Source organism: Zootoca vivipara, chromosome 4 (assembly GCF_965207765.1).
Source record: "Zootoca vivipara chromosome 4, rZooViv2.hap1.1, whole genome shotgun sequence".
Lineage (NCBI taxonomy): Eukaryota > Metazoa > Chordata > Lepidosauria > Squamata > Lacertidae > Zootoca > Zootoca vivipara.
Genome location: NC_142587.1, coordinates 20,581,922 through 20,597,464, shown reverse-complemented (window position 1 = coordinate 20,597,464; position 15,543 = coordinate 20,581,922). Strand labels below are relative to the sequence as shown.

At 42.5% G+C, this 15,543-nt stretch overlaps 2 protein-coding genes across 4 annotated transcripts in view; one reads left to right on the top strand and one right to left on the bottom strand.

The window, feature by feature from the left end:
• The window catches only part of UBAC2 (UBA domain containing 2), an 84,062-nt gene that overhangs the window by 55,822 nt on the left and 12,697 nt on the right, over positions 1–15,543 (bottom strand). The gene's annotated exons all lie outside the window — the stretch shown is intronic.
• Positions 1,181–14,139, top strand: GPR18 (G protein-coupled receptor 18). 3 transcript variants are annotated; one of them, XM_088667546.1, is made up of 2 exons: positions 1,181–1,317; positions 12,835–14,139. In XM_088667546.1, the coding sequence occupies exon 2, from the start codon at positions 12,887–12,889 to the stop codon at positions 13,847–13,849; it is 963 nt and encodes a 320-aa protein (XP_088523672.1). In that variant the 5' UTR covers positions 1,181–1,317; positions 12,835–12,886; the 3' UTR covers positions 13,850–14,139. The 3 variants fall into 3 exon arrangements, with proteins under 3 accessions (XP_088523672.1, XP_088523671.1, XP_034970200.1); XM_088667545.1 differs by having other exon boundaries at positions 1,315–1,522; XM_035114309.3 differs by lacking the exon at positions 1,181–1,317 and adding an exon at positions 4,797–4,909.

Sequence of the window (15,543 nt, the reverse complement as noted above, 5' to 3'; positions counted from 1 at the left end):
TTGACACTCCTTCTTAAGAAGCAGGTACATACGGTAGCTTTGGACCCACTGCTGTTGCTTAAGGCCCAGGTGGCCTCGGTGACGCAGAGTGCCTTCTGTCAGCTTCAACTCATGGCCCAGCTACGCCCCTATCTGGACAAGGGTTGCAATGCGTTATACATGGGGCTGCCTCTGAAGATGGTTCAGAAACTTCAGCTGCTGCAAAATTTGATAGCCAAATTGCTCACTGGACCAAGACAGTTTGAGCATATAACACCGATCCTTGCCCGACTACACCATGTGCCAATTAGTTTCCAAGCCCAATTCAAAGTGCTGGTGCTGACCTTTGCAGTCTTACATGGTTCAGGACCTCAATACTTTAAGGACTGCCTCTTCCCATACAAACTGACCTGGACCCTGTGCTTGTCATTCGAGGCGCTTCTCTATGTCCCTCATCCCCAAGAGGTTTGGAGGGTGACAAAACGAGAACCAGATTTTTCTGTGGTGGCTCCCCATCTGTGGAATGCTCTCTCCAGAGAGGCTTGCATGGCACCTTCATTACATGTCTTCTGGCGCCAGGCGGAAACATTCCTCTTTACTCAGGCCTTCAGCCATTAAATACCGTATATCGTGGCGTATAAGACGACTTTTGAACCCAGGAAAATCTTGTCAAAAGTTGGGGGGCCATCTTATCCGCCGGGAATAAGATTCTGCGGTCGCCGCATACGGTGGGGGGGAGCTCAAAAACGGCCGCAGCCGCATCCCCACCATATGCAGCGACTGTGTAAGCGAGAGGGGACGCGGCACGGGGCTTTCCTTCCTCTTCCCTGCAGGGAAAGCAGCAGCAGCTTACTCGCATGCAAGCAGGCACCGCTTTCTTTCGCGGAGCTTTTCTCCCTCCTCCCTCCTCCCTTCTCCCTCCTGGGAAAGAAAGCGGCACCCGTTTACGTGCGTGTAAGCAACTGCCGCTTTATTTTCCTGCAGGAAGAGGGGAAAGAAAAGCACGGAAAGAGAAGCAGCTTCTTTCTTTCTCTCTCCCTCCTCCCTCCTCCGTGCAGAGAAAGAAAACGGCACCCTTTTACGCGTGTGTAAGCAACTGCCGCTTTATTTCCCTGCAGGAAGAGGGGAAAGAAAAACACGGAAAGATAGCAGCTTCTTTCTTTCTCTCTCTCTCTCCCCCCCCCACTCGCCTCCGTGCCTGGAACAATAGAGTGCGAGTGGAGCCAGCTCTGGGCTGCGCTCCCTCCCCTTCTCCCTCTCTCCACCTCTCCTCCCCTCCCTCCGAATGAAATCTACGGTAGTTCAAAATGCTACCTGTAGTTCTTAGCATGCCTGCAAGTAAGTGCATTTAAACATCTGTGCATTTAAGCACTGATGTCTCTCTTTTGGCTTCATTTACTGGTATTTAAAAAGCGGGGAGAGGAAGAGATACAGAAAATATTTATTTGGTGTGTGTTGGAAGTTTGGGATAAACTCTATATTTTGACTGGAAAAGTAGGGAGTCGTCTTATACGCCCAGTCGCCTTATACACCGGAATATACGGTAATCTATGGCCTGTTAAATGTTGGGAGGGGGGCTGTTATGAAATTTTTTTAAATTATGCTGTATATTGTTATGCTCTGTATTTTTAAATTATGCTGCGTAAATTATGTTCTTACATTGTGCACCACCCTGGGATATTTGGGCTAAAGGGTGATATATAAATCTCCTGTACAGTATTTACTATCTGTGCAAGGCTGCAAAAACAAAGATAATTTTCAAGGATCTGACATACCACAATATGCAGGGGCATAGGCTGGATCTGGCTTAGTGGGTCACAAGTTGTGCAGGCTATGTAAAAACAAGTAAGGGAAGGCAAACACCAATTTGCATGTTAGTTCCTAAATATAGTAGGAAGCCTGTACAACTTATGGTTGAGCAAGCCAAACACAAGCCACCAGCTATTTATTTGGCATGCCAGGAAGTTGAAACTCACACATGACCATGGCAGTTTTTACAATCCTAAGCATGCAGCAAAAACCAATATGTTAAGGAAGTTTGTGGGCTGCATTTGGCTTGATGGATCACATATTGTAAGTTCTGATCTCTTATGTCAGAGTTAAGGCAGTCACATAGGCCACCAGCAAGTCAAACTATTCCATGACTGCTCTGTAGCAATAATAGATACTGAACAGTAGAGGGCAATACAGTTACATCAATAACTCTAGCCTTTTGAAGGCAAGGCAAATAAATACAAGATAAAGCATGGGCATACAGAATATTTAAGGAAATAGATTAAATACAATGGGATGAATCATTTGGAGTGTTGCTAATATCCAAAGATAACAACAGCACATGAATGCCATACTCATGGTCCCTCAAAAAGATGACAGCGTTCTATATAGAATCAACAATTTCACATGGAATTATTAGGGAATTTGCCACATCCAGCATAAATACTTTCAGTCTCAAACCCATACCAAGCATTGCTCAAGCACGAACAATGATTCTGCTTTTCTTAATTTTAAGAAAAGCCCCCTAAGGTCTCTTGGTTTTATAAGTATCGATTCTCATCTTTCTGAAATCTCAGCAGCCTAAAAAAAGTGTGCATTTGTGTCACACTGGAGCCAAAGTCCAAACCTCTACACTAGTGCTTAGTGCTTAAGGGGATGTATTTGGGCTTTGTGTTGTTTCCCCCTCAATTATTACTTCCTCGTCTTCTGAAAGTTCTGGAAACCTGAGGTCTGTTGTGGACATGTGTGAACATGTGCTCATGTGATTTATTCACCTATGCATGCAAACAGTGCCACAATGAACATTTACCAAAGACAATTTTCTCTCCTCTCCTTACCCACTCTCCAACAGCCACTACTTAAGGGAGGCGGCTGGCAGCGGCAGCCATGGAGAGACCATGGAGAGGCAACAGGATGCTCTGTCGCAGTCGCCACCGCCGTGGCAGCTGCTCAGGACAAGCACTGGCTTTTCCTCCTTCCCGAGCTCAGCGTTGGCGGTGCTGGTGGGGGAGGGAAACTGGGACATTCCGGGATCAAATCAGAAGCTGGTTTGGCTTTTGAAATTCCAGGGCTGTCCCTGGAAAACAGGGACATTTGAGGGTATGCCACACACGAGCGCTTGCATGAAAATTCGAAGAGTGAGCCCAAAGCATAGGAGAGTCGAGTACAAAAAGTTCACATACCAATTTATCTGCAGGATTTCTAAAATCTGCCTGCTCTTACTTGCTACCCCCCCCCCCACCACTCCATAATCTCTGGTAATAATAGCAATTTCCTGAACAGCTACTGCCTGGTTCCCAATGGAGTACTGCTTATAAAGCAAATAAGCAATAGCAAATGAGGCATCAGCCACCAGTATGCTGAAAGTGTACATCATTCTGCAGACAAACTGCTAATAGGTGGTAGAATGTTCCTGAGACAAAGCTGTGGCTCAGTATTTTACATGGAGAAGGTTACAGGTGCAATTCCTGGTGTCTCCACGTAGGACTCAGGAAAGACTGCTGCCTAAAATCCTGGAGAGCTAGATAAGCCAATGGCCTAGCAATCAATGGTTTTCAACCTTTTTGAGTCCACGGCTCCCTTGACCAAGTACATTCTTTCTGCGGCACCCCTGAGGGGCTCAGGGGCCCAGTTATGTCACCCCTTGCCTGCAAAGCTGGCAGCCTCTTGCCTTTTTTCAAACACCCTCCCCTTGTGGAGTGTTCCCTCAGCCTCCTCTCCTCTCCTTGGGAGTCCTCGGGGCAGCTTCTGCTGCAACAAACAGCTGTGCAAACCTTTGGGAAGCATAGAAGTGAGAGGACATCAGAGGAGGGAGGGAAGGAAGGAAAGAGGGACAGAGGCCAGTGTTGTCTGCGGCACCCCTGGCCATCATTCAAGGCAGATTTCTAATGACAACTAGGGCATTTCGGGAAATGTCGTTTCACTATGCTGGGGAAACAGCAACTTTACAGTAATTTACAACTGGGAGCGATTGTGTCAACCTCCCATTTCATATCGCTGTTCCATAGCGGAACTAGGGCTTCAAAAGGATTGTCTTCTTTCTCCGCTGGAAAATTCCCCAGAATCACAGGACCACATCCATCCGTCTCTGAGGGTGGGACATCTGAATGTCATTGCTAATTCTCCCTCATTTTCTCTCAGCCAATGCTGTGCAGCCCATGGCATTCTCTTTCTTTCTTTCTTTCATATATATGTGCTATGCATTTCATTGTTTTGTATTAGGTCAACTGACAGCAAATCTTCATCAAGGTAGAGTCTCTTTCTTGTGAGGGGGGGGGGAGGCACAAAGGACAGGGTTTTAGCGCGTGGGCTCACAATCAGCAGTAGGAGAATTAGTTATCATTAGTTTTTACTAGGAATGAAAGGGAAGTGCAAAAACCTAACCTCTGCATTCACAATGTGCTTTCGATTTTGAAAAGAAGGGTTACAAATTACATTTGCAAGGGGATTTCCAAAGGAGCACAGAATTAAAGCATAATGATTTATCAGAAACTCCCTGCCCTATAAAAATAAATAAAATGTATGCTTATAATATACAGCCATTACAACAATACATGTGAACATGTTTATTTCTTTACATTGCAGTACTTCAGCCATATGAATGCTTTATGTTTATGCCATGAAAATGAGTAATTTAAGGGTAGGAAAGCAGAAAAACCACACTAGCAGACAGGAGGAAATATTTAATCAGCTGACATATGTAACAAGAACGAAACGTGCCTTGTTTATACACCTATAGATTATTCACAATATTTTTTTATTGGAGAAGATCTATATAACCAATCAGGGAACTAGTTGCATTATTTCATTTCCTGACTGTAAATGAGGGCTTCTATTTTAGTAAACGGAAGTTTTTACAAAGACAAGAACTCCAAATCTTTTGCAGATCTGAGAGTACAAAGAAGGCATCTCTAAAAGAACAGCAAAGTGCAAACAGGTAGGAAATGTGATTAATTGTCCATCTCCGTTCGTGATATCAACCATTTTAAAATATCTACATATACTGTACCAATATATAGATTCTAAAGCAGCAAAATAAAATTGAATGCCACCACTGTTATAAGCTTTTAACATTAATACTTCAGTATTGTAATGTAAGTGATTTTTAACTTTCTGAACTACATGCAATTTTTCAAAATCCCTGCTGTTTTTAATCAAATAGCTAGAATGAAAGACTGACAACATAAAGACCATCTCTATAACAAAGGGAGAACTGCTCCCACATTTCTGAAATAATGAATATGCTATACATACAATATCCTCAGTTAATTTAAATTCAGAGACATTGAGAGATACAAAGAGTTGCTGAAAATGAGCAACTCTTTCAAAAATTGAGTTTTTCCTGTAGAATTAAACAAACAAAAGGATAAACCAAAGCAAACTCAGGATATATATATGCCATATTTATAATCCCAAGACCTACTTTAGGTACACCTAAGGCACTGCACACAATCTGTAGGGTTTCATTGTTGGACAGATTTCCATGTAATGCTGCAATCTGCCTTTGAAAGTCCCCTCAGTTCCAAACATTACCAGTCACATTTCATAGGGGAAAGCTACTTTTTAAAAAATACAAGCCTCACCCACCCCCACCCCCCGTTGCAAGGTTCTTTAGATTCAAACCCATGTTGTGTTGAGTTATGTTGTATTATAAGACTTGTTACTAAAAGTACTTATACCAGCCTAATTTTAAACTGCTAAACATTAATGTTGTGACCATTTTCACATTATCTTTAAGGTTAGGTTTATTAATAAGCGACTTAAAATAAGCCGCTGGGAAAGAGGTTTTTTGATGGACCTGATTATTCAGTTACAGCAGCTAAATGCTTTTACCACTAAACATAGCAAACAGGTCCAAATTCTGAGGTCCTGTGTGCCCAAAATACAATTCTAAATGTGCAGCCTTTTCAGGGTATTTTTAAAAGTCACTTACCTAGTAGCCCTCGTAAACAAGATCTGCCTGATGAGAAATCCATTTTTTTGGTCGTTCAGTCAACCAGTGTGCCACAAACTATCCTATGTATCTCCGATCAAGCAGATCCCTAAAAATGTTAAATTTGCCCAACAGCTGCCCTTTCCATACTTCTTCCTTTATGTTTTCTCGACTTCATGCACCAAAATGGTGACAAATGAACCAGCCAAGAATAAACCTTGGCTACAATTCTGTTGGTGAATCACAAGCTTGGGTTTGGATGGTACTCAAAGCCAAACCTCAGCTTGGCTAAGTGTGGGATGGGAACAAAAGGAACAAAGGAAGAGCAAAGCAGCTGTGAGCACATGGTTTGGCTTACTGTGTGTTGTGAATCTGGCCAGACTGTGCTATATGATCTATCTAAAATTCCAGAGGTATGGTACACATACAAAGGTAAAGTACTGAGAGATAAGCAGCAGTAGTTCATGGCTGGCAAAGTCTTCTCTTACTAAAGTGAACAGGTTTAGCCATAGTTCAGTGACAGAGCACACACTCTGGTTGCCGAATGCCTTCAACGTTCCAGGTTCAATTCCTGGCATCTCCAGGTATGGCTGGGATATACTTCTCTCTGAATCCCTAGAGCAGGCATCCCCAAACTTTGGCCCTCCAGATGTTTTGGGCTACAATTCCCATTATCCCTGACCACTGGTCCTGTTAGCTAGGGATCATGGGAGTTGTAGGCCAAAACATCTGGAGGTTTTGTGCCTGCCCTAGAGAGCCATTGCCACTTGGTGTAGATGCTACTGAGCATGATGTGCCGATGGTCTGACTCCCATAGATGGGGAACCTGTGGCTCTCTAGATTTTATTGGGTGACCAATGGTCAGGGATGATGGAAACTGTAGTCCAACAATGCCTTGAGGGCCACAGTTTAGCCACTCCTTCGTTAAATTTAAGTTTTATACTGAAAAACAAGGATGTGGTCTCCTCCAATATGAAAGCAATGTTTCTGAGGTTGGAAGCCAGTGCTGCTTTCTAACTACATCTGGGCTAAGCAATCAGTTCTGAGCATGTACTTGTAACGTATGGTGGTAACAAATATGCAGTATTCCAAATTTCATCTAAGCAAACTCGTTTTTTTAGTTAGGCATGTTTTTTTCTTTCATTTCTAACACACTTAGTTTTTAAGCCTTTCTTCATATATTATAAATAACTAGATGTCGAAATGTTATATCATTTCCCAGCTTGCTTTTATTCTCACAAATTTACAACACCATCGTGAAAATTTTCATTCAGAAGTTCATAGGGCTTGTTTCAAGCTAAGCGGTTGGAAGACTCCAACCCTAAATTACCAAAACCACTTCTGTTGTTGTCTACACTAAGGCTCATAGGCTAAAAGGAACTAGAAAGCCTTAACACACGTGTGCAAGCTTTAGTTTGCTTTCATTTCCAAGGCCCTATTGATCTAGGAGACCTAAAGAATCCAGTGGACAATGCCAAGATAAATTAGTTATCATGTGTCCTAATCTACACATGCCACTGATTACAGATGCACAGGAGGAACATCTGTTTGGGTCTTTAACCAAGGATTTTGGTGTACTAGGGTAAACTAGGTCTCTTGATGATGGGTCTTAGGGATGAAATATTAGTCATGTAAGGGGGAAAGGGGCTGTGGAACTTGGGGGAAACAATGCCCTTCCAGGCCCCTTGAGCCTTGCATGTTTGGGGTGAAGACTTGGGGGAGGAACACGAGGCTGTGGATTCTCTTGGAACCCTGACTAAAATCAAGTACAAATTATAAAGATGGAGGTGGGAGGAGCAGAACCTGACTATATTCCTGAAGAATCAAGCACAGTTTTCCCATCTGGATCCCCTCTTAAGGGTTTGGTCATATGAAAGAGGGATTTTCCTAGACTGAAGAATGGGAAGGGTATCTAAAACAGTCGTGGGTAGGTAGTCTGTGGGGTGCAAACAGTATTCTGTTAGCATAAATTGGGTAATGGTCTCTAACCTTGATGGCTACTGATGTGTTTGCCAGTGCCTGGCATAATGCTTCACACATAGAGCCTTTCCTAGGCAGGCCTCTAAAACCAATCAAGGTGTTCTGTGATGGTTTAATCGCTGCTGTAGGAACCAGGCTGGGAGGAAGACACCTGCATATTCCGGAGGTCTCACACACTTCTTTGCATAACAAATGAGAGTCATTCCAGTTGCTAAAGAATGATTTTATCCTGGTTCTCTTAGCCAAAGCTAAGTTTAGTTTCTCAAACAAAAATTGAGATTTCTAAAGTCATAGTGCAGATGAACATTCAAAATGGTAGTGGGACCCTCAGTAACAAATTTGGATCTAGAATCCATGTTAGATATGATGTATTAACGCTGATTAGCTATTTTCCCTGCTTTCTGATCTAAGTTGAAGATCCCATCTAAACTGTACTAAACAAAGAATAATAAGCTTCTTGACAGTAATACGGTATGTGGTCTCCATGTCAGCTACTCATGGTGGCTTAAGCCAACATCACTGCAACAGCCTCATGTATGTGATGCTAAGCTAGCTGACTGGTGGTCTAAATTCCATTATAGCAGGTTTGTAAATAATCAATTGCTCATTCACCTGTGATGAGTAAGAATCTCCTCCAGCATACTAGGCAGGAAGCTTAACAAAATGTCACCTTTTAAAGGGCAGCACAAGTTACTTTCATAGGTGGGGGGAGAGTAGGAACATTAGTAAAAGCTGCAAGGTTAGTAACCTGCAGACGTATTTGCTAGACTGCATTGCAGCAAGCTACTGCAAAACATCTAGTGGTTAGGACTGCATTGCCATAACTAACTTTGTGGTAGCTAAAGGGTCCTTAAGAGACTAGGTTGCAGCATGCAATTATGTCCCCAACCCATCTTATCTCTCTGTCCTATGTCATGCTTTTGCATACAGCTGCTGTGCTTCATTTGGACTTTCTGGAACCACATATTTCAATGCTAACAATGATCAGCTACTGCAGTACAGTAGTGCAATCTTTACAAGAAATGCAAATACAAGACTGCAATCTTTACAAGAAATGAGCAAGTGTCAAAACCAGTGGCACCCACCACTTGTGCACGTTAAAAAAAACACACAGCAGAGGCAGCTCAAAAGCACAGCAGCTCAGAAGATGAAGAGAGACCAAAGGTTTTCTCATTCAGCCACAAAAACAGGGAGGGTGTGGGGAGCTGCAAAGCAGCAGGCACTGGCAACCCACCCAAGAGAGTGAAAGAAAGTAAAAAGACTCTCTTTTACCATGTTCAGAACTTCCTCTTTCAGGTTATCTGCTGCCAAAAGACTGCAGAGTTTTTCAGTCTACTTCCCTCTACTTTCACCACATCTTCTAATTTCAGATATGAGCATCCTGGAGGAGGAGGGAGGTATGGTCATCCTTTGACATGAGTAATGATGCATGAATATGTTGTTCAGACTTTGCCATTTACAGCAAATAAAATGAGTTTTATTTGTGTATGAGAAAATCCACTGAATATTCAGGAAATATTTTTGTCCGTTGATAATTCTGCAATATTACCGGTAAAGGTAAAAAGTAAAGGGACCCCTGACCATTAGGTCCAGTCGTGACCGACTCTGGGGCTGCGCGCTCATCTCGCATTATTGGCCGAGGGAGCCGGCGTATAGCTTCCAGGTCATGTGGCCAGCATGACAAAGCCGCTTCTGGCAAACCAGAGCAGCACATGGAAACGCCGTTTACCTTCCCGCTGTAGCGGTTCCTATTTATCTACTTGCATTTTGACGTGCTTTCGAACTGCTAGGTTGGCAGGAGCTGGGACCAAGCAACGGGAGCTCCCCCCGCCACAGGGATTCGAACCGCCGACCTTCTGATCAGCAAGCCCTAGGCTCAGTGGTTTAACCACAGCGCCACCTGGGTCCCTTACAATATTTGTTGTTGTTGTTGTTGTTGTTTAGTCGTTTAGTCGTGTCCGACTCTTCGTGACCCCATGGACCATAGCACGCCAGGCACTCCTGTCTTCCACTGCCTCCCGTAGTTTGGTCAAACTCATGTTCGTAGCTTCGAGAACACTGTCCAACCATCTTGTCCTCTGTCGTCCCCTTCTCCTAGTGCCCTCAATCTTTCCCAACATCAGGGTCTTTTCCAAGGATTCTTCTCTTCTCATGAGGTGGCCAAAGTATTGGAGCCTCAGCTTCACGATCTGTCCTTCCAGGGAGCACTCAGGGCTGATTTCCTTAAGAATGGATAGGTTTGATCTTCTAGCAGTCCATGGGACTCTCAAGAGTCTCCTCCAGCACCATAATTCAAAAGCATCAATTCTTCGGCGATCAGCCTTCTTTATGGTCCAGCTCTCACTTCCATACATCACTACTGGGAAAACCATAGCTTTAACTATACGGACCTTTGTCGGCAAGGTGATGTCTCTGCTTTTTAAGATGCTGTCTAGGTTTGTCATTGCTTTTCTCCCAAGAAGCAGGCGTCTTTTAATTTCGTGACTGCTGTCACCATCTGCAGTGATCAAGGAGCCCAAGAAAGTAAAATCTCTCACTGCCTCCATTTCTTCCCCTTCTATTTGCCAGGAGGTGATGGGACCAGTGGCCATGATCTTGGTTTTTTGATGTTGAGCTTCAGACCATATTTTGCGCTCTCCTCTTTCACCCTCATTAAAAGGTTCTTTAATTCCTCCTCACTTTCTGCCATCAAGGTTGTGTCATCTGCATATCTGAGGTTGTTGATATTTCTTCCGGCAATCTTAATTCCTGCTTGGGATTCATCTAGTCCAGCCTTTCGCATGATGAATTCTGCATATAAGTTAAATAAGCAGGGAGACAATATACAACCTTGTCGTACTCCTTTCCCAATTTTGAACCAATCCGTTGTTCCATATCCAGTTCTAACTGTAGCTTCTTGTCCCACATAGAGATTTCTCAGGAGACAGATGAGGTGATCAGGCAGTCCCATTTCTTTAAGAACTTGCCATAGTTTGCTGTGGTCGACACAGTCAAAGGCTATACCGGTAGTAAATACCGGTATTAAATACCAAACAATTTATGCCCTTTATGGCAACAACAACATCTTTATGCCCTTTATGGCAACAACAACACATTTGATAATTTGTGAAATGATCAGCATTTCTCTATAATGAGGGTGGGTGATCATGGACTATTGATGAACCCTTAGCCAGTTTCTAGTGAACCACCTGTTGGTGCCTGGAATTTTTGCATAATAATAATAATAATAATAATAATAATAATAATAATAATAATAATAAATGTTAGACTAGGCCAGCCTTGGTCCGATTCAAGTCAATGCAGTCTTAAGTTCTTAATCAAGAAAGCATGCTTAGACTCACCACAGGACTCACTATGTCAGAGCCAATACAGAAACCATGAAAATGCATTCCTGCTTTGTAGATTTCAGCATGCACTGGAAGATTCTAGCAAGATTCAAGCAGAGTCTACAAAACTGAAGTCAGTCCACCCTTCCTCTACAACAGGGGTCAGCAAACTGTCCCTCAGACCTTGTGGGGGGCTGGACTATTTGGGGGGGGGGAAATGAACGAATTCCTATGCCCCACAAATAACCCAGAGATGCATTTTAAATAAAAGCACACATTCTACCCATGTAGAAACACCAAGGAGGCCCCACAAATAACCCAGAGATGCATTTTAAATAACAGGACACATTCTACTCATATAAAAACACACTGACTCCCGGACTGTCCACGGGCCGGATTTGGAAGGCGATTGGGCCGGATCCGGCCCCCAGGCCTTAGTTTGCCTACCCATGCTCTACAATATAGTTATTATAAAGCTGCTTCTCTAAAAACTTGTTTCTGGGGTTTTTTCTAAACAATATTCATTGGCATGATTTGCACATCACTTTAAACCATAGTTTAAACTATGGTTTAAATGTGGACACACAGCTGGTGCACATGGCTAAAACTGTAGAAGCTTCACTCCTCTCCCACTCTTGTTGCACTATGAGGAATGAAGTCACAATCTGCCTTTTTCAGCATGTTCTAGTTTCACTGATCTCTTGGTAAAAGCCAAACCCCGAAGAAAATTATGCGTATACATAAAACGCGCAAAAGGATGGTTAGATAAATAATTGTTCTCCAGTGGGCTCCCCTGTAGAGGCTCAACATAGTAAGTTCATGTTTATTTTTTTCAGAGATATATATGTTTGGTTCTCTAAATCACCTTTATAACTATTAAAAAAAACCGAACAAGCTACATTCTGATATAAAATTATGTGCTAATTCTTCAGGCTTTATTGAATTACAGTGGAAATTGGAGTTCTTGGGAAAGTCCAGAAATAAACGATAAAATTGATTCCCATTTAAAGTCCGCATCAAATCAATAAAACCTTGTGAGGATTTTTTTGAAATCCAACTTCTTTTGGCCTGAGTTCTTGCAATTTATCGTTTATTCCTAATTCTTCAGGCTAACAATCATGACTTCCTGCACAAACCTTGCACAGAGCACGGAGGAGAGAAAATAACATTTTAAAAATTTAAAATAAAAGCAGTTAATTTAGAGTTGCTGAGTAGAGGTAGAAACTTACTACAGACCATGTTCCTTCTCTCAAACCTTCTACATTGCAGGAGGTTGGACTCGATGACCCTCAGGATCCCTTCCAGCCCCACAGTTCTATGAAGAACTGCTTTGCTGTGCCTGACTTCTCTGCCCCCTCCACCCACCTGCCCCATTTTGCATTAGCAGCAGCATTTTACAGAACTTCAGGGGGTCATTTGTAACTTATAAAGATCTATAAACTAAGCTAGCACATCAGAGGTTATGTTCAGCCGAAGTTTAACATGCAGAATTTTAAGAAAAACCACTTTCTCCCCAGTGAAATGCAAGCATGGGACTGCCCGGTTCTAAATGCATTTTCCCCACTGCAAACTAACCTGGCTGATTGTGCGACTTAATTTATCATTGATCTGTTTCGTTTTTAGGTATCATGTTGTAAGTTTCTAATAACTACAGTACAATCAAAATCTAACTGCAATGTCTGGAAGCGATCATCCTGAAGAGTACAGAATTTCATCGCTTGTCTTCTACAGCTTTATTTTCACAATTGGCTTATTTGTTAACGTCACGGCTCTCTGGGTCTTCAGCTGCACCACCAAGAAGAGAACAACTATAACTATCTACATGATGAACGTTGCATTGCTTGACTTGCTGTTTATATTTTCCTTGCCTTTTCGGATGCTTTACTATAGCAAACGGTCTTGGTTATTTGGAGATGTCGTCTGCCAGGTTCTTAGTGCATTTACAATTTTTTACCCCAGCATCGCTCTATGGCTGCTAGCTTTTATAAGCGTGGATAGATATCTGGCTGTTGTGCAGCCCAAACATGCTAAAGAACTCAAGAACACAACCAAAGCTCTGATAGCCTGCATAGGCCTTTGGATAACGACTCTAGCGACATCTTCTCCACTGTTATTCTTAGATTCTGATCCAGACAGAACTTCAAACTTCACCACATGCGTTAAGATGATGGATATTATCTACCTAAAGGAAGTCAATGTATTAAATTTTTCTCGACTGATTCTTTTCTTCTTGATCCCTCTATTTATCATGATTGGTTGTTACCTAGTCATCATTCACAGTCTCATTCGTGGAAGAACTTCCAAGCTGAAACCAAAGGCTAAAGAGAGGTCCATCAGAATTATTGTGACACTGATTATCCAAGTGCTTGTGTGTTTTGTGCCTTTTCACATCTGTTTTGCATTTCTGATGCTCCAGCATGGACCTGTAAGTTACAACCCATGGGGAGCATTTACCACCTTTCTCATGAATCTCAGCACATGTCTAGACGTAATTTTGTACTATCTTGTTTCTAAACAATTTCAGGCCCGAGTGATCAGTGTCATGCTTTATCGCAATTATCTTCGAAGTGTACGAAGGAAAAGTATACGATCTGGAAGCATGAGATCATTAAGTAATATCAACAGTGAGATGATATAAAAAAACTGTCAATAAATACTTGAATAATATTCATCAGATCACAAGAAAGTATAGCAAAACAAATGGAAAATGGCAAAGAAAGAAAGAAAGAAACAACAATTATTCCTCTCTCAAACAGTTTCTACTCTGAAAAAGAGGTTAGCCTATTTTGACATGCATTGAGACTCCTGCTTATTTAATAAATTCCACTTTATATCTATTGTTCCCTTACAATTTTCTTATTTTTGTTGCTTGGGTGTAAAGATTATGTTACCTTTCTGGAATTACAAAATTGGAAACTTGGTTGAAAACTGTATTATTTCAGTATTTATAGGATTGCCACACACATGCAAGAGGGGGGAGGCATGGAAAGGGGGAAATTGTAGAATTCCTTATTTTGAAATAAAAGCCTCTGGAATTCTGTATTTCGAAATCAAGTTTTCACCTGCAATAAACATTTAAGTAATAACAACTGATACTGCCGAATCTGTTATTTGCGCCTGCCAAAATAAGAGCAAGATGCAAAGACTTCCACACAAGCAGACAACCATGGAAGACATCACTGTGCCCCTGGCTGCAACAAAGTTTGTAATGCTGAAGGCTTAATTCTTGCAATGCATTGAGAAGATCCTTAAACAGCTCAGAACTGCAACACTTCAAGTTCCACCTCTCCCCATATGAATCAACTTGGACCGGCAATCAATATCTGAGGCCCTTCTGTGTGTGCCTCCTTCATGATAGGTCCAGAGGGTGGTAAAACGAGAAGGGGCCTTTTCTGCAGTGGCTCCCCATTTGTGGAATGCTCTCCCCAGGGAGGCTCACCTTGTGCCTTCATTATACACCTTTAGGTTCCTGGTGAAAATGTTCCTCTCCAACCAGGCCTTTGACTGATTCACATTCTATGTCCTTTTAAAGGTGTTTGTTTAAAATGGTTTTTTTTCTTTGTGTTTTATTTTGTATTTGCATGCTGTGAAATGCCCTGAAATCTTCGAATGAAGGGCAGTATACAAATTTATTTAACAACAACAACCTTGGACAAAAAGTTACAGGTAGGTAGCCGTGATTGGTCTGACGAAGTCGAAACAAAATAAAAAAATCCTTCCAGTAGTTGGTCTCTAAGGTGCTACTGGAAGGAATTTTTAAATTTTGTTTCGACTCGGACAAAAAGCATTTTGTTTCTGCAGCGGTTCTGATATGAACACTGACTACAGCAGCTGCCTCTTCTGCAAAAGGAAGGTAAGCAAAGGGGAAATTGATGGAGCACAAAAAATAGTGGAGTTCCGCTTCCGCCTGCAGGAATGGCTGACCCTTGTTCCATCCCTCCGACCTTCATGAGGAATTCGGCGGTTGCCAGGGGAGTTAACGGCAACCCCCCTACCTCTCCGGGGGTTACGGGGAGGGCCCGTGGGCCCGCGATGCCCCCAAACCCACCCCGACTGTTCAAGGGGTGGGGTGGGGCTTGGGCTGAGAGAACTCATGAAATGTCGGCACTCCCGGACGCTAATCTGCACGGCGGGATCTCCATGATTAAAGAAGATAATTAGGCTTAAATTCATGGACATGCTTCGGAAGGAGGGGCAGAAGCTCTGTTTACTGCCAAGGAATTTGTGCTGATGAGGGTGAGAAGTCAAAGCTGTATTTTATCTGGAAGAAAGATTGATGGGGACGTTACGAGAAGGGAAGCAAGCTTTTTTATTTTTTTCATATACTCTACG

Bases quoted from the DNA above. Each gene is read 5' to 3' on its own strand.
- GPR18 (XM_088667546.1), top strand. From the start codon at position 12,887: ATGTCTGGAAGCGATCATCCTGAAGAGTACAGAATTTCATCGCTTGTC.